The 26,366-nt window shown below is 38.6% G+C and overlaps 1 protein-coding gene across 19 annotated transcripts in view; it reads right to left on the bottom strand.

Moving 5' to 3' along the window:
- The window catches only part of SYTL2 (synaptotagmin like 2), a 389,039-nt gene that overhangs the window by 64,781 nt on the left and 297,892 nt on the right, over window positions 1-26,366 (bottom strand). For 13 of the 19 annotated variants that reach the window (XM_069203962.1, XM_069203969.1, XM_069203957.1 and 10 more), the window contains 4 exons: window positions 20,482-20,529; window positions 14,052-14,146; window positions 8,501-8,620; window positions 2,896-3,065 (listed from right to left, as the gene is read on the bottom strand). In XM_069203962.1, the coding sequence (XP_069060063.1) occupies window positions 2,896-3,065; window positions 8,501-8,620; window positions 14,052-14,146; window positions 20,482-20,529 (433 nt within the window). The remainder of the gene's footprint in view (window positions 1-2,895; window positions 3,066-8,500; window positions 8,621-14,051; window positions 14,147-20,481; window positions 20,530-26,366) is intronic. The other 6 variants (XM_069203964.1, XM_069203975.1, XM_069203977.1 and 3 more) reach the window with 3 other exon arrangements.

A 26,366-nucleotide genomic window follows, 5' to 3' on the forward strand; every position in this document is an offset into this window, starting at 1 on the left:
AGTACAGTCAAACCAAGACTTGAAACACATTGACAACAGTGAGGAAAAGAAGCAATATAGTGGAAAGAATAGAAGACAAAGAATGTACCCTTAATCAAACAGGCAGATTAATGACAGTTCTTTCTTCTAGTTACAACCTTTATGGACACTAGAAAATAACAAAGGAAACAAGGACTAACATGAAAAAAAATAACCTTGTCCCTTTTAGTATCCAAAAACAAAGGGACCACGACCAAATTCAATGTGGCTACACACAACAGTAATGTTAGTTTAATGTAAATGAGTGTGAGATTTCGTAATACTGCTTACTTATTCACCATTAAGCTACTAATTTCGAATGTTTTTGCATTAAGGACCATTTTGTGTGTATTACAGCAATGCACACGTTATTAAAATATGAAATCGTGCAAAAACAGAAAATTGTAAGTGAATGTGCAAAACCAACGTAACAGTTGGCATGTGATGTCAAAGTTTAACTTCACTTACAAAAAGTCAAACGGGGTACAGGATGCTTGACCTGCACTGTCTGAAGGAAGTATAGCATAATCTATTTCTAGCTCATCGAATAATTTTTTATACCAACTCCAAACCCATCCACAGGGTATTGCTGACACATGGCTGCCGAGAAGCAACTTGCTGTCTTCAAGGTAAAATGAGGAAGGATGTTTCCCAGCCAACAGATGTACAGTTCTGTCCCTCTTAGGTAGCTCATGAATCAATCCACCACCTCAAACCAACTATCCTCTCCATTGTCTGAACGTATTGCCTCAATTGCCATTCTAAGGAAACCTAGGTTTAACATTTGTGGACAAGAGAGGCTGAGATGAAGTGGGGACTTACTAATGAACTGGTGAATTAATCTGCTTGATCATTACAAATGCAGGATGGATTTGGCTAATGCCAATTTTATGTCATCTCCTATTGGTTCCTAGGAGCATGTCTCTGCAGTCAGCTCTGAAAGGCACCAGCTCACAATCTACATGGTGACCTGAACTCGTTCTTAACCAAAGTAGTGAATCTTTATGATCTTCTTAAAGAATTATGACCCATTGAAACATTGACCCGAGATGATGACTATTATTGAAATGTCAACAGGGATTTGGATTTGGATTTGTTTGCTAGTTAATACAAGGATTAGGTCACAATCGCTATCAAAAGACTCAAATCTGGATCACTGGACAATTCCTGCCCTACACCCATCTTGCAAGTCTAGGTCCTTGTGGTCTTTTATTGTCTGTAACATCATGCACCTGTCCTTGACCTCTGGCAAGGTCCATTAGGTTTGCTAAAGAGGTGCAACTATCCACCTTCTTGAGAAGGCCAACCTTGATCCAATGATTCGTAAGAATTACAACTCAATCACATGTCATCCTGCTATTCAAAAATCAAATCAGCAAACAAGATGATATTCTTCCTGGAAGATCATGAACTACGGTGTAAATCTGAAGTTGGCTGTCTGCCATTGCACATGATGGCAGCCATCCATTTAGGCAGCTTGGATGAGTTATGCACTATTGAGGAGGAACGTTCTTCAGTCAGGGATTCTGCTTTTCAGTCTGTTAACCGCTTATGAAACAATTAACTATGATATTCTGGTCGATTTTCAACAACAGGCCTAGCAGATGCTGCCTTTTAGAGGCTGAGGTTATTTTTAAGTGAGCATTCTCACACTGTATCTCTTCTACTGTTCTGTTTATAGGTGTAAACATTGTCCTGTGAGGTACATGAGGGGTGGGCCACCTCACCTATTCGATTCAACATCTACGTTCCACCTGTGAGAGACCTCAGGCATTTTTTTAGCTTTATCATTCTCTCCAAAGCACACAAAAAGCTGATGCTTTCAGTGGATCAGACTTCTGCTAATTCTACTTGCCATGTGGAAGTATGTTTGACTACCATTCATAACTGGAACCTGACTTTGCTTTCAATGTGTAGTCAAATAATTTAGGTCTGCTTGTTTGACTGTTACTGCAAATATGTCTCCTCTGAAACATCCTTCCCTTCATTTCTGTTAACCACAGGTGATTGTAGCATAGGCACCTACTAAATTGGAGTATGGCACTGCTTTGTACCTCACCCTGATGGAATGAGGAATATGTAGGCTTCAATGAACACAAAATATGGCAGAAAAACTGTGGGTCAAACTGACATGCGGTGTCCACAGATTTGGTTGTTCATTGAAGGCTAACAGTATCTACATTGGTTCCTAGTCAAGCTGAGTGTTCAATTCAAGGTACTCTGCTTGATTTGACTCCGGACAAACATTTGTCTCTGAGCTCTTTAGTGATAATGCACCTGGTTAGGAGAGTCACCTCATTCCGACTGTGCCACCTTAAGTCTAGGGGGCAACCAGGCAGAGGGGATTTAGTGGTAGATCCATTTACTCAATTTGCCATCTTGAGGGGAATGACTACAGTGGGTTCCCTGGTGAATAATTTTGTTGTGCCTTGGACACTGAAGAAACTGAATTTAGGATCCATCAACCTAACGCAACAGCATATGTAATTCATGCTGCCTGTGGGGTGGAGGTATCTATGCACAAGGGTACATACACCGAAAGGGATACCAAAAGCAAACTGATTATAAAGAAAGATAACCAAAAGCTAGGACCTGCAGCTTGGATTGATTAACATTATATGGTTCAATTAACTTTCTAGCTCTAGATAAAAAAAATAAACATCAAAAACAAATAATCCAGAGGTCATGATGAATATTTGAAATGGGGATAGACTTATTTCTTAACAAAAAGAATAATATTCTACTTTTATTCAAATCTACATGTCATTTACAAATACGTATATCTACCTGTCAAGAACAGTATGTCTCAAAAGTCACTTTTACTTGATGAGAACCTTAGGAAACAAAACCAAAAAAATTGATCTTTGTTACACTTACGGATCAGAACGGTTCTTCTTCACTTCCGCCACAGCCAGCTCCTTGCACTGGGCAACAAAAATGTGAAACTCCTGCAACTGGTCCACATAATCAATGGCAAACTGAATATTTCCTTTGATGTCAACATTCCCAAAGTCCCCACTGTAGATACTCATCACACTTCCGCTCACCTGTGGACAAAATGAGTAGGAATGACAATACACTCCTATGTAGCCTGTTGCTCATCTACACGTACCACAAGCATGACTTATTCTACACAAAACCTGAAGCCTACCCAGCTTTATGTTTTTCCTCATGTTTGTGATGCCCTCACTGAAGGGGTAATCCATTATCAACGTTTGACGGGTTGCTGTATATATATATATAGTGGTGGCTGTGATGTAGATAGCAATAATCAACCGATGATTGTTGTTAGGGTGTGGGAGGATCACAATCAGTGGAATCAGCATGCAAGGACCGTATGCAGCAGTAAAGATTCAACTTGGACATGCTTTGTTTTACGCGTTATTGGGACTTAGATTATATAAACGTGTTAGCCTGCTTGTTTGAAGTTTCAGTTGTATTATTTTAAACATTTTTACAAAATGCAGAAAAGAAACATCCGAAAGTGTAAAGAAAACCCCTAAAAAGGAAACAATATCTTAAATGTTAAAAACACACAAGTTGGTATGACTTGCCAGCATGACCATGTGTTTGAAACTGCTCTGAAACAGTTTTCAAAAACTGGTGATGTTAACACTGTTTCCAACAAACCAGATTCTAAATCTGCTCTGAGGACTAGCCCGTCATTCTGTTTAGCTTTTGGGGAGACAACCACCCTGGTACCAGCTCTGGCCAGACACAAAGCTATCACTGTTGTGGATATGAGTTTTCTTTTTGTAATCTAGACCGCAAATGTAACTAAAATACATTAACGTTTTCCTCTAGAATCCTTAAGGAGGAGAAATTATCCAGTTTGCACTGAGAAATATACACCTTTATGAGTTTTATTAATAAACGGAATCTTGCAAGGTTGAAGACGGACTAAGTAGTGGGCACACACAGGCAAAGGGGTTAATTCCAGTTGCATGGAGCCAGACAATTCTCCCATTTCTCTTTTTTTTTTTTTTTACTTTTGTGAGTCTGAGAATTAAAGTGCTTTGCAAACGAGTGATAATGGAGTATATCAAGAGGTATTGAGAGTTTGTTTGCCTGATGGACAAGCACACACCTATAAATACTACTAGCTTGACAACAGAGAGACTTGAGTGTTGGCCATACACGAAGCTGACGGTTCATGCTCAGCAGAAGCCATGCAGATGTGGGTGATGTGGTGCTCTCATGTACTTCCTATTAGAAAAAAAAGATGAGGCTTTAACGATCAAAGGTGATCACAGCCGCGATTCCACCGGTTACTTCTAAGAGGTGAGTAACTATATATGTGTTGGTGGACACCACCAAGTGCAAGGTAGTTATCGAGACAGAGGGAGGAGGCCACAGGTCTAAGGCGATTCAAAGGTGATTCTGGGCTATAAAACAAAGCCTGACTATTCGGATTTTGGCCCTAGTCAGATGACTTGCATGCATGGTTTAAAACTGCTTAAGTTGTAATTGAATGGGGAGTGTCATCAACATTATTACAAAACGAAAAGATGAGATAACAGAAATTATGGTGAGTGGATATAAATAAACAGCATCTGAGTTGTTGTGAGCCTAGAGATCGTGGGTAAACAATCCTCCGGAAAATAAAAATCAGGATCTGCCATAACGTTTTACTGCAGTATCTGTAAGTGGTCCATGTAGGGTGATAGCGATATTGTGGTCAACAGTATTGAAAGTCACTGAGTGATGTAAAACCAAAGCAGCTACTGTATTGCAATCCATTTCGCGCAAATCCTGGACACTGACAATGATGGACTGTTGATAACGCTGATTTTATTAATTAAATTAATAATGACTATTCATGTATTCTGAGTGTTGAATTTGCATAAAAAATGTAATGTAGGGAAAATTGCACGCATTTTAAGGTGAGACTACTTGAGTGGCCACCCATGTTCATGAAGTGTACTTATTAATGGCTTATTAATATGAAATGTTGAGCTTATGTTTGATGTAGTAATATGTCATATTTAGGGTTGTGCATTATGTATTAGCTCTATTAATTGTAGGCCTTAATTTAGCAGGGGACTTAGCCTAGTTGCATGGCCTCATGTCAAGCTGCATTTCTTAGGTGTTTAATAAAATGGCTGTTTAGAGAATTAAATTGTGATTTTCTACTGTGCTGACCTAATGTGCTCATAGCTAAAAGTCTTTCTCATAAGAACAGCTTGCTAGAAGATGCTGTACTAGCTAATGCAACATTGTTTTATGTAATGTGTGTAAGATTGACTTTCTCAGGAGAATACAAAGAAGGCTCTGACTAGAGTATAAGCTGCAACAATATGGTTACCGGACGATCCGGATGATAACAGTACTAAAGGAGCCAACCATACGACATGTGAACCGTGTACTAGTAGAAAAGTAGATTTGAAGTTTTAGTTTTATTGGACAAAGTGTGAACATGCGATCCCTTGACGAATAGGGACTTGGGAAGTAGTTTTAGGAAATATAACTTAGCCAGACAGCACAGAGGGAAGATACCCCCATTATTTTCTCGACCGTCCTGAGAAGAGACGTGCTTTAATTTATTGCTTAAAGACTTTGCCATTTGCACTGTAATTTTAGAATGTGTAGTAGCTCAAGCTTTTATTAGATTGCAATTCTTTTGTCATTTCGGTCAGCCAGAATTGTTTTTATATGTTTATCAACTGATTTTGAGATTAACCTACATCACATTAGCATTGTTAATATAGAGAAATAAATATTCTAACTTTTATATAAAGGTGTGGTTATTCATGACTGCGAGGTCATGGTGTGTGACAATTACTGACTCCAATTGATTAATAATGTTGTTAATTGTTATTGATTATTGATGTCTATGATTCATTATTTGTGATTGAACGGTGTTGGTATGGGGTTTATATGGTGGGAACATCTTAAGCGTAGTCAAAAGGTTCATCAACCTATTCGTGTCCCCTTATAAGTTTACTTATTAAGGTCAGGCACGCTAAACACTATCCAATGGCGATCAATAACCATTCAGCACATATTCAAGTCGAGTGACAATCTCTAAAATAAAGATCAACTTGGAGGCAAATTCAGCAATGAGGAAAGTGGAAGATTTTTATACTTATGACATCAAAAGGACGCCTCTCATTGTACATCACCAAATCTAACTTCCGAACAGTGGGCCGGCGTGTCTCTTTGTTGGAAGACACTTCCCCAAGCCTTTACAATAGGGGCTCTCTTCAAAACATTGCTTCACTGAGGCTGGTGTATTTTATGATGATATCTGGTGATGTGATTCACATCTGTGGGTGAGCCATTAACAAAGCAACTGCTAAGTTTGAAAAACTAGAGATTTTAGAACATGCTGACAGTTTCCTGTTCTGCAGTCTCTAGCAGTATGACCGTTGTTTTGTGGACTACTGTAAAATGAGCTTTAGAAATACAATATCGTGACACTAGTTATTCTACTTACCACAGGTTGTGTTTCACTGATCAACATTAAGAGAGCGGTAATATTGATTGACACGTTACTTGCATTTTCTCACCACACAACACCATTCACAATTAAGGGATCTACATTATTCAGACCCCAATATGCTAGCAGTAACCTTGACTCTCTAGTTTGAATCCCACCTTGGTTTGCATCTGCAAGTGACACCATCTCTTTTTGCTTTGTATTATATTGAGCTTACAAATCTCTCCACTGGAGTATGTGTTTACACACAGAATCATGGAGTGGCTCAACTTTGTTTAAATAAATTGATCTTCTACATTGTGCTCAAGTTTCTACTTACTCACACAATTCATGCCAATGGTTCATTATTTTCTTCTTTACAGATTACATTGCCTCCTAAATGGATTTGCCAAGTTTGTATAGTCATCCACAACATATGCTCATCTTTCGTGCATACTGCTCTATTACTAAGCCTTGTACTATCTAGTTTTACTTTTTAAGTTTTAAGTACACTTCTTGGTGAGGCACTCTTTCAATAAATGCATATATATATCTAAAGGTTTACCTGAGATAACTATGTTTCTTGTTAGTAGATACTCCGGTGAGAAAAGCTACCCTCTTTTTTTCTGCACATCCTACATTGATTCTTTCAAACCCAGGCTTTCATCCACATCTCGGTGAACCACAAAACTCCAAAAATCCTGCAATGCCTTGGTCAATTTTCCTGTGGTTAGCTGTGCGCTTATAAATATAAGGACAACTGGATAATCTAAATTCGCTCAGCCTCATAAATGACAAGATCTTGCACAAACTGCTGTGTAAAGAATAAGCAAACATGCCTGTCTGCATTTACTTTCGAAGGTGTAAGGGCTTCTTAGTGGCAGTACAGAGTAGACCACTGAACTTGTTATCTTTTTATACCATTGGGATCAGGATGTTTAAACTGACTTTCAAAAACAATAGCTATATTTACTGATGTAGAGGTCCTTCCCTTAGCACTTTTCCCAGTGGACATTGAGCTGGCGAGGACAAACTACTACTTTTCATTACATCACATGTTTATCAAATTGTCCTCTCAAAGGTACCCCATGTGCAGCATGACATTGTGAAAGGGAGTCCTTAATAGTTGCGTCCTTGTTTCAAAAGATTCAGGATTTAACATGCAAATCTTGAATTCCTGGGTCACAACTATGTGAGGCTCAGACACATTTTAAGATTGTTCCACAGTTTTCACACACACTTCTGTAAGATAGCCAGGGCAGTAAAAGGTAAATTAATTCAAAAAGTGTTTTAATGCATTCGGTTACAGTGACCTAAAAATCACTATCAAACACAGATGAGACTGCTTGTTGTTTACACTTCTCCCTGAGCTCAAACTCCAAATCTCTGTTCTCAAAAGCTCTATAATTTTCATCTTTCCTGCAGTCCACTGTCCCCATATGTGTCTCTTCTTATACAAAGACTCCAGAAATAAAATGCTTATTTTTTTTCTCCATTTGTTGCAACATGTGAGGGTTCTGCACCTACCGGCAGAGACCAGCCCTAAAGAAACTAACTCCCCAGAAATGGCCCTCTCAGGTATCCTGCTTTAAGCTCATATAGTAAAGCCATTCTGTTGCAGTTTTCCTTCATTTGACATCACCACATTAAAGTTTGTCTCTGTACGGATCGCCTGATAGTTGAAAAGAAAAGTCTTAAGCACACAGTAGAATTCAGTGCTTGAATTATCCATTACTCAAATTCGGAATTTGCCCTCAACATGTTTTTATTTAAATTGTGGTGTTCAGGTGCAACTAATCCTTTTGCATAATAAAGAGCAACTCTCATGCAAGTCAGAAAGTTAGACTTAACACTCATTAATACATCAAAGTGATCACCACAATGTGCTCAACCCATTTGTGTTGGGCATGCTGTTAAGAAACAAGGTTTGGTGCAACATGATACCCCATCCACCTGTCAACAACATAATGCAGGGTTAGACATTACTTTAGAAACATACTGAAACATCTCATGAATGGATTAGTTAAAGCAGTGTGTTAGGAAACAAAGCATTGGTTTACATACAGAGGATAGGGATGCCATGCCAGAGGAGCCGCTAAGATTGGTTAGAGAGCTGGGGGTCTTCTTGTGTCTGCCAAGCTGAAAACTGCCTTCTGATGCTGAATCTGTCTCTCTGTCATCACTCTACAAAACATTACAGAAAGACACACTGTATGTAGATGATATAAAATGTGAGGTTACACACATTAACAAAGGCAAAACATTGTAAGTGATTGTTAAGGCAAAAAGCTGCAGATATCTGGAGACCTACATGATGCTATAATGTAAGACAAGTGTATCAGGTTAGAGAGTGGCATTTCAGATCTCCCTCTACACTTCTCTCAAAAGTTCATCAAGATGTATTTGTCTTGAACATATCATTTATCTATTTAAGTGGGTGTGCCACCATAACCCTTATACAGTACAGAGTAATGTGTTGAATACTTGGAATAATGTTGCACTGAAAAAAATATTAAACAACAAAATCAGACCATGGGATGAGGTAATATGATCACTAAAAATCCTGGGAAATTGTGAGATCTTTCTGGAACTTTAATGAACTCGCTTTGATATCTCAAGCCTGAAATAATGCATTTTGGGTCTTAGATGTACACCTTTTACAAGAGGTGATTTCTATCCAAGGTACATAATATTGTCTGCAGTATATAATAGCTTATATGGTCTTGTTAGCACCAGCAATTTTTGTAAGGCCTACAGCTACTTTTTGAGCTGTGTTTTGTACCACTATGCTAGTGAGGGAGTGGATGGGACATAGCATGACAGCCCCCAAAACCTCCATGACACAACAATTATCAGAGAGGCAGGCATAAATAAATAAGGAAGAGAAAATAAACAGACCTAATACCAAATCCCAAATACAAGATCGCTCAGGAATTACTGGTGCATCAAGCACAAATGGCACAAAAGTCAATTTCTTTCTTGTGGATAAGTGGTTCTATGTTAATAAAGGAGAAGGGGTCACTAGTGTGCTGAGGTAGGAGACATCTAAGATACTGCCGGAATGCCTGGTGACAAAAGCAAGAGAGACCACACAGCAAGCAGATGATGTTAAGAGCTGCCTGTCTGAACTTATAATTCCTCCTCTCATTGCAGTATTGGACTTTGAGGAATTTCTCACAAAAGGAGTTTGATTTATTACTATAACTCTACCAAATGAGCAGTTGAGTCTTTGAGAGGAAGGATCATGTCCCAATATCCACTTTAAGTGGATACGCAAGATGCAATGTGGTGTAGGAGATTACAGATACTGATGGGGTGCTTAACTGTCTCATGGGGGAAGACCGTGGAGGGTATGCTGCTCTATTCTAGGGTGTAGTAAAAGCCTCCTTTTGTGGTAATTTATTACATTATTAATTGAGTGATGAACTAGCCACGAGTGCAATGGAACACATTAGTTGAACAAAGTGCAATACAATCGACAAGAAAGAAACAGTGAAAAGACAGAAGGTACTCAGCAGATACTTACAGAGCATTTACCAGGAGGTGGTCTACTGTATGGTAATTTTTGAGTTCAGTGAGTTTTGATTGCAGTCACAAAGCCAGGAAATTTAGAGAGTTGAGGTACATGAATTTCGGTTGGAAGTCAGAGTTTGGATGCATGACTGCTGTGGACAAGCTTTTTCAACATGGATTCTATTCCTCAATGTTTTTCACAGTTAAGGCTATACAAGAGAGATTTTCATGTTTTGGGCTTCATCTGCCACTCTGTCCCATAGATAACTACCATACTGTCCAATGATTGTTTTAGATGTGATCTAGCACATTTTGAAGATAATTCAGTCTAGCAGGACACCACTGTTTAACAAGCAACAGAAGTGGAAGCACTTCCTTTCCTTAGCTCTTTAAAACAAATCTAGATGAAAGATTATCTTCAGTGGGTTTGGGTTGGTCACCTAGATTAGCACTGCCTAAACCAAGTTAACAGAAGACCAATCTCAACTTCTCTAGAGGGATCAAGATCAATCCTATTTTTATTCTTTTAGACTCTCTGGTGGTGTGCTCTTGTGGGATTCAGCGACAATCTAGTTTCAATGATTTTAATGATAGGAAATAAATGATCCTCATTGCTTTAGGTTTTCTAGCCAGCTTTCAAAATCAACTCAGAAGTGTTATAGGATGATCAGTAAGACTAGTTCTTTATCCACTCTTTACCCTTTGAAGTAAGAATCCTCCTACAGTTGTTTGATGATGTGGCCATCATGTAGAATTATTTGTCCCCTACTTAATGATGAATGGCTATCACACCACCTATACCAACATACCCAGCAGTTGCATATAAGAAATGAACACAATTTGTTACCAAGTCAATCTCTGCTCTCTTCTATAGCTAAAGAGGGGGAACATGGAGGAGCCCTTTGGTAATAATTGGGTTCTTGTGCAATGGTGTGTGGTCTGAATACCACAGAGAGCTCAAGCAGGCACTTGTTTCCCAAAAAGACACAACTCTATCCAGCACATGTAGAGTGGATTTCTTTATGCTACACTTAAGTCTAATGTCAGACTGACAGCCATTGCAGTCTGATATTTTCTTTCTTTACAACACAAACTTTGTTACACTTGGAAATTGATGACTACTGTTAACAGAATAAGCTTAAAAATATGTCTGCCAACCTCAAACTACATTGGGGTAAAAACAGTCCTTGACATTTCAAATTGATGCAGATAGAGCTATTCATACATATCATCCACTGATATGAAATTAATTCAAAGGAATAGGTGTATGGAACATCTGCAACTTAGTAATGGGAAAAATAAGGACACTAAAAAACAGTACTTTACAGTATGTAAAGACAGTTCCTAATGAAAAATGTCTCAATACTTTCCCAATGTTTGTAGACCCAGGAGAATGTGTTTTGCGGACACTCAAAATTGCCCAAAAAACTTTTCATTGCTTTTCTAATTGTCCAGATGACTAAAGGCCTGGCAGATACAAAATTGGTTGGAATTCCAAGGGGTAGCTTCCTACCAAGGAAAGACAATTGTAAAAAAGATGACAACACCTTCAACTGTCACACACACACAAACACAATTAAAATGAAATACATGGGTTGAGGGTGTGGAGGTCAGTCCTCTTACTCATGAAGAATAATCTATAAGGGGTGACTAGGGGACCAAAATCATACAAAAGAGAGTGCATAGTAGACAGGTGAAGTTTGGAATGGGAAAGCTATCTCAGCTTTGAACCTCTTAGGTTTAAATAACAGTTATCTGAAAAAACAAGATAAAATACCAGGATCTAAGAAAATAGTTTAAAGGGGTGTACAATAACGAAAAAGAACATTCCTGAGGCACTACATGTATTACGTGATTCAGTCTGTTAGAATCGGAGTCTGTCTCAATGAAACAAAAAAAAGTTTTTAAGATTCACTACTCCCCAACCAAGATGTTGAAACTCTCCTTAATATGAACAGATTCATACTGGGACAAAGAACCAGACAACTTTGGCTGTCTAATGTGAAATATGTTGTGAGTGCAAGATCTCCTGATTTACATTTTCAAGAATGGAGGTGGTTTTGAGCAATTCTTCTATTGGACTCCAGGTTGCTGGAAGTGTATTATGCTGAACAAAACTGGGTATATAAAACATTTCTGATGATTGTAAGAACAAAGCAACTCTAAGCCTGAGAAAGTCCAATAATACACTCAATCAAGATTTGTAGAGTGCACTAATCAACCGTGGGGGTATCCAGGTCTTAGGTCCAGGCAGCTCAGGGGCTTCAGTCAAGGAGCCAGGTCTTAAGTTCCCTTCTGAATTTCTAGAAGAAGGGAGATGTCCTAAGGTGGATGGAGAGGCTGTTCCAGATTTAGCAGCGAGGTAGGAGAAGGGACATTCTCCACTGTTGCTGCGGCAGATTGGGTTGGGGGTGTGACCGAGGGAGAGAGAGAGAAAGGTGGAGCACAGGCGTCTGGAGGTAAGGTGGAAGCTCAGGCAGTGGCTGAGGTATGCTGCCCCTTGGTTGTAAAGGGCTTTGAAGGTGTGCATCAGAATCTTGAATTGGCATCTTTTGCGTATGGGGAGCCAGTGGAGTTTCTTCAGGTGGGGGTGATGTGGGTCTATCTGGGAAGGTCCAGGATGAGTCTGGCCGCTAATTTCTGGATGATTTGAAGTCTCTTCTCAGTCTTGAGAAGTGTGGATTACGTTGATTTTTGTTTGTTTGTTTTTTTGACTATCAAGAGGACAAGCTACCTTTGAAAAAGTCTACCCTGAATGTTTACTAACCATCCTTTACACATTTTCTGTATAAAACAGGAAACTTGTTCAGATTAGTCCTGGATTTTATTATTTTATGTGTAAACCATGTTGTTATACTGCAAATGTGAAGCGTGCTTACTTTAGTTTTTTATGTGAATGTGGCAACCTTTTCCATACATTGTGTCCATTTTAATATGTTGTCCTTTCTTTATTCCATTTTAAAAATGAATTCATTTGTTTAAGAAGTTATCCACAAGAGCTTTTAAATGTTTTATTATGATTTACATAAATTAGTATTGATATTCACCTTGGTTAATGTGAGCATGCATGAATACAGTATGTATACTGCTCTGTGTTTGCAGTCTTACAGTTGTAATGAATAAAAGTTAGTCAACACTGGTCATTTTTTAAACAGCCAACAGGGAGATGATTTTCCTTTTGTTCCTAAAGCAATTTTTAAACTTTAAATATTCCACTTCATGTCTGTCTTATACATTAATGAATGTTTTAATATCATAACATGAACATTGGCATCTTGAAACCTAGACAGTCTCCTGTGCCATATCAACCCCTAAACAAGGGATGCATAAATAAGCCTTTATAATCGGGATTCTACTTTTTAAAAATTACTAAATCCTTACCAAATTCTTAGAATTAATGAGGATAACACTGATAAGTTAATTGACAAAACACTGAGACAGATAGAGGGCAGCATCAACATTGGAAGCGTAATTACAGAGAGCAAGTGATGACAATATAGCAAATCTATAGTTTAGGTAACCTGTTTGCTAAGTAAAATATATATATATATATTTTTTTTTTACTGTATTTTGCTAATACTTGCTTGCAAAAAAAAAAAAAAAAAAAAAGGAGCTATACCAAGATTACTACAAAGCAAACCAGAGGGTTGATACTGTGTACTTTTTTTCTTCTCTTTTTATAACATGTAAAGGCTTTAATTAACTAAATCATGATTAATAAACGTGAACCAGAGGGCCAATAGTTTTTAAGAAGCCGCCTTGAAAGACTAGTTTAGTGTGTGTGTGGTACACTACACAGACCGATTGCGACATATTCAGTGGACTGCATTTTAAAGTCACAAACATTAAACGTTAGTGCAATTCATAGACTGTATATTTTGTCACAACATTTTTATTGTTAGACTTCTTAATTCTAAATACATTTTTATGTGGGCCTAGTTAAATAAGCACAGCAAAAATTAACTGTATGTAATAAATAAAATTAATGGTAACCTTATGCTACTATAGCCCATAATTTGTAAATTGTGGGTTCTCATGTAAACACCAAATAATAGGGAAACATGTATAAAGCATTGTCTTGCAACTCAGACGTACAGCTTACCTCATCTTGCAGAAAGTCTGGCACCGACTTGCTCAGTCGTTTGACTTTTTCAGGATCTGAAAACCGATTGTCTGGATAAGACGGCCCTGTGGGACCTAAATAATAGTATTTAAATTTCAAAAGGCACCAAGTACAGCAGGAAATGCAGGAGGACTCTACTCAAGTGATGTATTGTGAGATCTGACACTCATCATTATCAGTTAGTATGTCTTTTGATCGGCTGACCACAAACATCCACAAAAAAACTGAGTCCACAAGTTTGCTAGAGTTTTCTCTAGAAAGTAACTGTGGACCATGATAATAGCAGAGTGCTAGCTTTAACATGGAAATGTTAATGCAACAGTAAAAAACGATCAAGTTTGAAATTAGGAAAATTTAAATATCCATTTAAAGAGACAAATATTTTAAATATTATTGTCTTTGAAGAAATCTAAACACATATTTAATACGGTATGGGTAATGCCATCTAAAGAACCATAATAAAAGTGGGTAATCTAGAAATTAGAGTTGTGCATTTTCATCATCAAGAATATCAAACGCCCAACGCACAACAGAGTTCTGATTTGTGTAAACACTATGCAGTGTCAGGGGATCAGTGGACACTGAAACTAGGTTAAAACAGACAGTGTTTCCACCTATGTATCCTCACTTGGGACTGGCACTGAACAGCACTCTGTTGCTAGCCAGCTAGAGTCTCATTTTAGAAATGCCAAAATATACATACAGACATACAGTGAAACCCCACATCCACTTCTGTGGTTGGGGGGTTTAATGATGGTTTAGTATAATTAAAGCAAATGTTTTTTTGACATAAAAAAGGGAGATGGGTCAGAATTGGGGATTGATATTTAAGTTTTGTGAGGAATGAATGCATCATGCATGACATGTACAAGTGTGTTACTTCATGGTAAGAGCATGATATAGTCTCCTTGTTACTATACAATTCTAAAAAAAAATTTAAAGTCCAGTCCATTCAATGGCCAGGATGGGTGTGGCCACTGCAGTAATTCCTAGCATGAAATTCACACCTCTTTCTGAGGTCAAGAGAACAATATATTTCTCTTTGGAAATAGAAAAGTACCTATTCTATATTTTGTGTTGTGTATGGTACACTTGTACTCTAGTGCAGGAGGAGCGATTGATTAACCTCATTTCTTATTCACCATTTACTGGCAGTTGACCTTTCTCTGATTTCAGGCCTTTTTCCTTTGATGTTCCCCAGTGTTCTTCGGTAAGAATTAAGATCTACCTAGTTTAATATTGGTCAAGCCCTCTTTACCCAGTTCACACACTCTTGGATTTACATGCATGCCCTATGCAAATGATACTCAGACCATGCTGAGCCTTGAAACTGTAACATTCAGGAAGGACAAGCTAATTTTCAAGGCTGCCTCTCTGATGTAGTTTCCTGGATGAAATAAAACTGGCTCATATACCTCTGAAGAAAAATGGAGGTCATGATTGTGGGAGGTTCCACATTCCTGCGGTTCTCAACTTTGAGGCAATTCAGTTTTGGGCCTGCTCCTACTTCTTATAATGCGCTTAAAATGTTTGGCTTTACTTTTGACAAAACAAGCCCTCTCATAAGCTTTCCATGCTGCAGCCTCCTCTAACCATGCCTATTACAATACATGCATTTCAAAGGGTCATCTATTTTACTCAACTTATTTTATTCAAACTCTTGTCCAGTCCATCATACTTTCCAGGCCAGCTTAAGAAAATTGCAGAAGATTTTGACTCTTCTCTACCTCTCTTCTCTTTCCTTTCCTCTAGACTACCTTTAGAGGCATCCTCCGGCACAACATTCTCTCTTTAAGGCATTATGTCCCTGTCACACAATATTACATGGCTGGACCTCAATAATAATTGCATGCCTATTCAGTCTTTGCACTAGGACTACAACAACCTCCTTAAAACTCCAGAGATTCTCTATTGCAGGACGGTTGGCCATTCCATCTGACCTTTGGCACCCAAATACAGGAAGCAACGTTTTATTTAACTCTCTGAAGGTACCATATTTTATAGTTTCATAAATCATTAAATATGTTTTTATTTTCTTCCTAGGTCTCAGCTACAGATATCTTAGTAGGCCGAATATTTCCAATACTTTATCTATACTTAGAATGGCTTAGGTAACCCCCCCCACCCCCATCTCATGAGTAGATGGCCTTGCTGTCCGTCTCATTCATGTGCAACTGATTTGATGGCTCTTCTTCCTATTATTGCGTTTGCCTCACCCAGAAGCATATTGGTCTGACAATGTTTTCAGTGCGTGATGTAGCCTTCCAGGGCTTACCTATGACTTTACATTATGGTGCATATAGAAATTTGCTTTCACCTCTCTCTCGGTTTTCCCATCCGCATCTACTCTATTACAGCCACCAACAACAGCTTGAACACCCCCTCCCCCACCTCCCTCACATTTTGTGGACCAGCTGCTATGCAATCTCAAAATTATTTCATGATTCCTGTCCAGGACTGCACACGCATGTCCAATAGGCGTATATTGCTGTTTTTTTTTAATGCTGTAACAAAATAACCGAAAGATGGCTTCTACAGATGTGCACACATTCATGGCAATCATCTTTGAATGCTACCAGATTTGGCATCAGCTGCATTAAGAAAATAATAATACCTAATCATCCTCTTCCTTACCTCAGTCTCCCACTAAATTGGTGGTCTGTCACTCTTTCTTCTATCTCTTTTTGAAATGTATTCCTTCTTTCAATTAAGGTTCTTTTTTTATAAACAAATACCTACCATCCTGCCACTCTTCCGCCCACCCTCAATAGCCTTCCCAGTTAAAGGCAAATGTAACTAACATTATTCCACCCAACCCACCTTCAACTGGCCTGTCCTCTCTCCTTCTCATTTTTCTTTTTTCTTTTTCTTTTTTAAACAAACGTTATTAATTGTACTTGTACATTCAAATGTATACGCGGATACTCCTCACCTCTCAACAGCTCCCTTTATGGAAAAAAAAAACATACCTGCCCTCTCGTCAGAGACCCTATTCCAACTAAGCTTTCTTTTTCCACCTCTACCTGGGACGGACCTTGAGGTGCTCATGCCAAAAGCAAGGTGGGCGACAACCATATAAGAGCTGATGTCAACACAAGAGAGCTGTACCAACAGAAGTTCTCTCAAGAAAGGAAAGGCCTATGACAGTCATCTGGCTTTGCAAAAGTGTCAACTGCCTTTCCAGGCCTCCCTCAAGCATGCTCTTGACCTGAGAGTGGTGTGGAAGGCGTGAGCAGGCAGTCATACCCACTACTACTTGTCTCTGGAAACGTGGCTATGGCTGCAGATAAGCTGCTACCAAAATAGTCGATCTTGCTCTAATGTTAAGAGCAGTGGAAGACTATACTTGTTAAACCCTGTTATTGTTGTAGAGCATTAAATAAAGAGATTTTTAAACAGAGTTCTGTTCTGAATAAAGGCTCTATTAGGTATAATGCGGCATTCAAGGTTGCCAGATTTAACACTAATTGGAAGCACTAAGGTAAAAATGAAATGATACACTTTAAAGAAAATAATGCTCTTACCATAGCATAGAATGCAGTTTATATCATGCAAATGGCCTTAGAATATATAACTAGAACAGAGGATGCAATTAGTATGCGATTGCCATAATATATGATTAATGCCACTAACTGCGACACAAGTATCATTAACAGGGTCTGTTATTTGTCCCTTAATAAAAAGTCATTGGAATGAAGCAACAATAAATTTTAATGTAGAATTAGTGCATCCAGGATAGCTAAACACCTTTCCTATGTCAGGGCCAGACTACCATCTCGTGATAACGAACAGTCTCATGTAAGTAAATAACAGATTACTGAAATGTTGTAAGTAAGGCAGGATACCAATAGTATTTTCCCCTCAATTTACCCATATGGACTATTTTCAGTTTGTCTCGATTTCCTTCAGAATGGTGTGATCCAATTATCACATCTGACACAATCCCCTTAAGAGGTAGATGAAAGTATTGTTCAAGTTCTGTGCTTTAGGCAATATCCCACATGTGGTCTAACAACTTCAAACTGAGGCATATCGTGAAGAGCAGCGCAGCAGGAAGTGGCCCCAGAGTATATACAAACAGAACAGAGGCTAGTACAAGACTAAATCTACACCACTAACTGATGATCTTTGCCTTCGACCTATGTGTACCATTCCTAGAGGTAATTTCATACAAGAGTATATTTCCCATTATTGAATGGAATCAGACAGAGATCTCTCAGAAACTGCCCCAAGCTTAATCAGAAGAAACAAAAATGACAGATATGAAATTGCATTGTGGACTTCACTGCAGGATGACGGAAAGCAGGCTTGGGTACATGCAACTCTATTGCATGCATCGTTAAGTCCCCTCCTAGTTGTTTGAAGGTTTCTAACCCTGTTTCAGTATCTTTAATTCACCCATTAAAGTAGATGTCCGTTATCTTCAGGCTCTAGACATTCTGGTGGAAAATGTCCATCAAGAGGACCATTGATATTGATAGACTGGTAATTATTAAGATGGAACTCCACAACTTTTGAGGCATTCCGGAAAGGTTGCATTAATAATCTTATAAACCTTTAGCAAATCTTTCTTGCAATATATGAACTTTCCAGCACAGAAGAAACAGGCCCATACAGTGCATCTCTGTATAGCTTGCAAAATCACTGGCAGAAGAGTTGTCAAAAGGATTTTGCTTTCCATTTTAAAGCGTCATCATGTTTTTGAAAAAGGATTTGAACCAGTCATAATCCCAAGAAAAAGAACTTGGACAGTGTGTGTATGGTTAGCACAGAAACTAGCTTCACATTTGTCCCTTTAGGAAGTTGGAAGCCTTTCTGCTTCATTTTTTTAAAGGATACTAATAGATAAAAATATTGTTTGATATCTGCCCGAAAGCTGTTAAGTTACTGGAATAGGTCTTCAATATCAGAAAGACCTACATAGTCTTCTGATTAATTATATAAGACAGTGTCGCCTCATTAGTTATTTCGAGAAATCTTGATCGAGAGTAATACAAATCCCAATGTAAATCACTTACAAGATAATTTTGAAAGACAATGATATCCCAACACTGAAAAGACCTGGTCAAAGAAGACAAAATCACAATCGCGTGTTTACAGTACAAAATGTATCAAAATATGTTTCATCACACATAGTAAATATGATATGTGCTCCTGGACATAAACCACAGACAGAAGCCATCTTGGGGCAAAAGAGATGCAGAGAGGAACTTCTAGCACTAAGTGTTCAGTAATCAAATCTATTCTACATAGGCCAACCCATTAAACAAAGTGTTTTAATGTGTGTAGGAAAATTAAATATAGCCCAATTCTATAAACTGCTTAATTCTAGGAGTACCACAGGAGTACCCATGTATTAGTTTGTCGTCTGGTGTTATGTAGGGAATCAATTTGTATGCATCAAGTAGTGTCACAGAATTAAATTAAGCACAAACAACGACAGCCTAAATGCCCAATGTTAGGTAGTATGAGCACACATTAGTAGTCAGTTGTACAAGTTTAAATAGATAATAGGTTAGTAGCGCTGCGACATATGCTTTTAAGCAGTTCAAGTGCTCAACTGGTTGTGATGAATGCTCTGACATTAGACCCACGTAAGGTTGACTCTGAATGGTAGTATCCCCAACTCCTATTACTTTGAATTATTATAGAAAGAAACAACAAATTGAGGTACCCTGTAATTCATGTACTTATAAATAGTATGAAAGTGCTATTAATTGGCAATTTTGCTCAAATTGTAATCTCAAATTTCCAAGTACAGTTAAAATCCAACATTGGGACATATATATTTCTACTGTTTCTCATTCAGGGCAATATTCTTTGTTCACTTAGTTTTATTACAAATAAACAAAATCATCTGGTTGCTAGAAACCATAGGTGAATGGACATTCTGGATAGTTTCACATTTGATGTTCAAGTCACAGTTTTCGTAAACTTAAATTAGATCATAACAAAATGGTCGGACGGTTGTATGTTGACCAACTGACCAGTGTTAACCAGTTTTCAACTCAAGAAAACTCCAATATTTGCTATACTGGACAGTATGATAGCTGGATATGATAAAATGTGCTATGTAGGTCTAAGATTACATTTCAAGCAAAATTGTCAATAAATTGTCATTTTAAATAAATGAAAAAAATGTAAGTTGGTTTAGACATTCCACAATCTGTCCAATATCTGCTTTCAACAATACTTTGAATAGGTGCATAGTTCATCTGGCAAGCAACAGATGCACAAAGCCTACAGAACAGTTAGATAAGAAAATATTATTCTTGCATGTTTGAGGCAGATAGCAGGACAGAGGTCAGTGCTTTGTTATGGCGGGGAAGATTAGCTTTCAAGCTAAATATATGGAATTAGTGAGGGTGAATGGTATTAGTATATGGTTTCAGAGTATTTGCATACTCACTTTCTGAAACTGGCTCATGAAAACTTTCTTGCTTATCCGTTTTCTGGTCTGCTCCACAGTGAAACAAAGGTGGAGAAATAGTGTTTATAACTGGAGTTAGACAAACTCGCCCAAAGGTTTCATTGTCTTGACAACATTTTCCATTAGCAACACAAGCTCAATACGTGTGCGGCCATGCTTCATCATTTCTTTCATTGCAACGAAGTTGGTTAGCCTTCTGTGGACTTTTCTGCAGTTATGACCAACGGTTGTGAGAAACCCTTGTTTGGAGCTAAGACCTTGTTAAATAAATATCTACTGTTGCCTGGTTCCTGAAAACAAATTTTTAGCACTAGATTTAAATTCAGCTTTACTTAAATACTGTGGTGGACTCAGAATGAAGCCTTTCTTGTATGACGTCTGAAATACTGGCTATTCCTCACCAAGCATGTGTATATCACAGATGGAGCTACTTACATCTTTAAAAAAGCAGAGAATGGCAAATAGTGATAATTCCATTATAATATGCCACTTGATCAAAAAGAGCAAGAAACCATATGGCTACCACCGGTAGTGGAACAAACACAGTGGCCTGATATTCATGGCTCCCCTTGAACTACTCTCGCTGTGATCATCGCACAGCCAAGATTATGGCAGAGCTATCCATAGCAAACTGTCTCTATGTCTCAGTGAGCCTCATTATGACGGAGAATGCACCATCATTAACTGGAGAGGAACAAAGAAACTGTTGCAAACATGCAGTGATGAACTCGGCGATGTCCTTGTCTATGAATAAATTCAGACACTTAGGCTACATATACATTTTATATGTATTATACACATCATGTACTAAATGCCCAAACAGCCAGCACTAGTAATGTAGCTGTATCTATCCTTTGCAAACCTCCTGGGTTAGTTTTTACAGGTTGATCATCAACTCCACGTCTAGAGGTAGGTGGCCATGGTAGAGGGAGAGCCAATGCTACAGATGGTAAATGCATTTGGCCCATTAATCAATTAAACCTCATTGTGTCTTCCCAATGTTACCATTGTTTATCTTTGAGTCTTGCCTTCAATCTCAGAGATCATCATACTCAATCAAGTCCATGTTTTCACTGGAGGAAGGGAATACCAGACGTAAACTGTATACAAAAAGAAGGGTGACAGAAACTACAAAAGATACTATACATGACCTCCCTTTTCCTATATGCTGTCTGCGGGTTTCCACTCCTAACGTATTCTGACAGCAGTCCCTATCCGGAAACAAAAATGTTTAGCGGAATAAATTTTAAAACTGCCATGCTAAATCTGCCTTCAGTCTTGAATATTACTTTTCTTTTTACATTTGATTTCATTTTTTGCACGTTCTGTTAAGGCAGAACCAACTAATTTCTAATCGTTCCTGGAACATGGTCCTTAACCAGCAGCTACAGTCAAGTGTTGGGAACAGTCTCTTTTGGGTTTTCATTGTAAATTGTGCAGCTTTGTGCTATTGCAATGTAAGCTCTATCTGCAGAGGTGGAGTTGTTTCTTCATCCACGGTGTTCGAGAATTCAATAATTATATATTTATTTATTATTTTACCCCAACGGCCCACATAGTCTGACAACGACCCCTCTGGTGTAAGGTTCCAACATCGGATCACCCCTGGGGCGTCAAAGCCCACCCTGACCAAAGCCACACACAAACAAGCCATGTACGAAGAGAAACAAAAAAGCATTTGACCACATAACCTATTCACAACCTAAACACAATCCTGATCTAAATCCTGCAACCAAAAGCCAGCCAATGACTTCAACATACAGAAGGTATGATTCATCCAACCAATTTGTCTACTCACTGCACACACCTTAATATAGACACTCAATGAAAGTATGGCACGTGTGACTCCACAACCCTGCCTGCGGCTCATGCAATCCATGCTCCAGCACAAGACCATAAACTGGACATGTGGCATGCAGCTACACAGAAGACCCTGCTCTTGACTTCCTACAGCTCCAACAAACAACAAGGAAACATAACACAAAAAAATAAAAAGATATGTGGCACACAACTTCATGCCCACATCTTACACAAATATTGTGGCTGCGCACTTCCCCAAGAAGCAAGACGCCAAACCCCAACCTTCAAGTTACTGGTGGAACCGATTATCCCAAAACATACATGCACAAAAACACCAAGCGCAAACTTTGCAGTTATCTTAAATCGTACACCAAAGGCAACTTAAGAAATGCACAATATGTGTCACATGTTCTTGCTCTGGAACAAATGACGTTACAAGTAAAAGTACTACTAAATGGTTACACACCAAACACAAACAAAGCACACATTCAGTCACATTTAAATATATTCCGGTGAACTACTGTGAAACCCATACATGCAAAAACATAGAAATACATATTCACTCAACTCGGTATATAAGTGCCTAAAGTAAACACTTATGGAATGCGCAGCGGATAGCAGTGGAGAGCAAAATGGCCAAATACATCCATTACTCAGAAATGCACACACGTTCACCGAAAATTTCTACTCTACAATATAATGATACAGTTATATACTCACAATCTATAGCCCAACACTAAAGAAGGTGAATACTAAGAAAAGAACATGCAACAAAACAAGAACATGTCTTCTTTAAAAAATCATTTGTAAATTATCTACACTGTGACATACAAATCTGCGAACACACCAAAAACGAAAAAAGGCATCAATTACTCAGAAAGCGCATAAACAGAAATCACAAATAAGCAACCAACATTTGTAGACTCTCCACAAACATAATGATAAACTTGTAATCAGAAACCATGGCTACAAGCATACAATGGTAAATGCACATCTCAACCAGTACTAAGTGAAGACCATGAATAAGCACACAAAAATAGCATTTCTTCTTTTGAAAATCATTAGTACTTCTAAAAGCGCTGGGAACCTTATCAATAACAGAGGCTTCCGTAACACAACGGACCAAAAGAAAGATGTGTAATCCTTGCAACATATTTAAATCTCCTAGAAGACACAGTCTCACAGTAGTCTGGATGGGCAGTCTTCTTTTTTTTAAGGCAGCCACAAAAGAAGTTGATAATTCAAGAATGATAGACCTCTATGTTTAGGATACACGACTCTCACACTTTCTAGGTCTCCCAGATGAACAACACAACAGCCCTGCGGAAGAACACTTCCTGCTGCTAGGGAAGCCAAATTTGCCAAATCATAGGGTTCCAGAATGTGTCACACAATATCGGCTCCCCTCACACGGTCTCCTGGTGAAAGGGCAATATCACACTTGGAGAGACCAAATGTGCTGGCAACCCCTCCATTGAGAGAGTTTCTAGGTACTGTGAGGAGGCTCTGCAGAGCTGATGTTCTTTGGACCTTTCATAATCTTTCCAGGACCTTGGCAGCAGTCTCAAAAACGTGTGGTTTTTTTGGGAGACAAGGAGAGTTAGGAGGGCCTTAGCACAAGTCCCTGTGCAACATCCAGCCCCCCTAGAGATCCCGCCACAAATAATTATACAATAAGGGGTTCAAGACCCCACCCTCTGCTCACACAACAAAAAAATTCTAGGCTGGCAGGTCTGGAGACAACCTATTTCAGCTCCAAACAGCTCACTGCTTGTCTCCAAGCAAGACCCGTGTGGGAGGTGGCAACTAGGTAAGTCAATCATTTAGCTCTCACTCTACTGCCAAGAGTTCATGAAAGTGATCAAGTCTTTGGCTGCAAAACACTATGCGCATGCTTCAGTTTTTTCGTAGCCATGCAGAGCAGCACTGGTACAGATATTTAAAAGGAATGCATCCAGCTTCCTTCCTCTGTCCAAAGTATTGTCTTTTTAGCAGTTTTAAAATGCTCTGCTGGGCTGGTAGATGGCCCTTGGGAGCAGCTACGATGCTGTGATTTTTTTTTTTTACCTTTTATTTTCTTTTAGTTAGTAGGTGCCAGACATTCAGAGCTATTTTGTGGTTGCAAACCCTGCAGTTCCCAAAATCACAGGGTTTGCAACCACAAAATATTTTTTGTAATGTATAAAACATCTTTTGCGAGTCGGAAATGCATTTCTTGCTCACAGAACTGATTTACTGATCTATACGAAATTGAAAGTAGAAGGGGCGTGGAAAGGGTGTTCTATCCTAATTGCAATTTGTAAATTATGTATCAATGGTTTTGCAAGCACATGTGATCACACACCTTTGATCAGTTACTATCACATAAAAAGGATGCGGTAACTGATTCACAAAGGAGGAGGTATGCTCTTGCTGCACCGTCCTCTCAGTGAATCATAGCGGGTGCCTGCTCCTCCAGAGTTTTCCAAAACATGAAACTTTATTGCGGTCTCACTGTTGACAGTTTTTGCTGTGCTTTAGAGGTCGAACTGTATTACATACTTTGGAATTTACTTTTGGCTCTTTCATGAGATGGCTCTCCTTCTGCTTTAATGTTGTGCTTTTGATTGCCTGCTTTCCTCCCTGTTTGGTATTTGTCTTATCCCTGGAGTGTGGCCCTCTCACCTTTGTGATTGGCTGTCTTGCGTATAGTTCCATTGCTGACAAAGTTCTACTCTTAATTTTCTAAAATGTTCACCTCTCTTATACTCCCACCCCCTTTTCTGTGAAGATGTTTTGAAGTGGAATGTCACTAACAGACACATTTCTCTGAGCTTATACATGCATACATACATCAGACCAGGCTTGGGCGCTACTGGTAGCTCTCCAGCTGCTTGCGAGTAGCTCTCCTATGTGCAGCCCAACTTAGATGATGAAAATAAATGTTTGGTTGAATTAGGCAGGCTTCCAAAACTGAAAAGTGAAATATGTGTATTTTCAACACTTATAAACTGAAGAAAAAATATAGTTAAGGCTAAGAGTTGAAAGCTATTTGTGCGGCGTAGGGGAATCTTATTACAGATATTCTTTCATAGGTGCCTGAAAACATTGTGTATGACTGCTAGGGAATGTAGATGCATACAAAATTAAAAATGGTAGGACAATGGTGCTAATGATCTGGCCTGATGCATGGAAGTGGTCACTGTTTGTACTCCTCCATCCATAACTCCTAATGGAACATGATCTGAATTAACTGTTGTAAGAGCGAAAATGTGTGTTAAAAGCTCTGGCTGATTTTAATTGAACAGAGGTAGCGCTCATCGTAGAAGAGTTTGGCGATGGCGGCATTAGAATGCCCAAAACCAAGTAGGAGAATAGTTATTATGGTGTCACAAAGGAGGTACCAGGAACTTGGCATAGCTTTGCATAGTTACTTTAAGATGGTTGCACACCCTTCTATTTAAATTCCGTCTACCAACCTGGGTATCTCCAGAACCCCACTAACAAACTTCGTACTTTTTCTCTTTAAGTGAATGAGGCCTTGACTACAGTACCTTGCGAGGCTCTCCAGAAACAAATGTTTAGAAAGAGAGAGGTTAAAGGTTCTCTAAACTAGCTGGAACAAGGCGTTATACAAGTTCTCTTCTCATTCTGCAATCTGAAACATGGCACACATAATATACTGAAGACGAAAATCAGTCTGCTGTGCTAGAGCCCAGGATAATGCCTCCGGCATACTATTTCTAAAGACATAAGTTCTACTGTTTCAAACTTAACTTAATAAAAGAAAGTGTAAATCCTTCATTCATCTTTCCAATTTCTTCACTGGAATTTGAACTTTCAAAACATTCATAACCCTAGGTTCCAGAAGAGACAGCAATGCATTTTTGCACTGGTGACGGCATGGCGCACGTGACCTCCCACTACACTTGTCAATATTTGTAAGGATTTTCTTTATCTTTTGTCATGTGCATTTTAGTTTTTTTTTTTTTCTTACTGGCATGTTTTATTTTGAACAACCACTGTCAGCAACAAAGGCTCAAGAGTAATTTGAATTTGAGGAAGGTATTCCTATCACAAGTGAG

This window comes from Pleurodeles waltl, chromosome 8, assembly GCF_031143425.1.
Source record: "Pleurodeles waltl isolate 20211129_DDA chromosome 8, aPleWal1.hap1.20221129, whole genome shotgun sequence".
Classification (NCBI taxonomy): Eukaryota; Metazoa; Chordata; class Amphibia; order Caudata; family Salamandridae; genus Pleurodeles; species Pleurodeles waltl.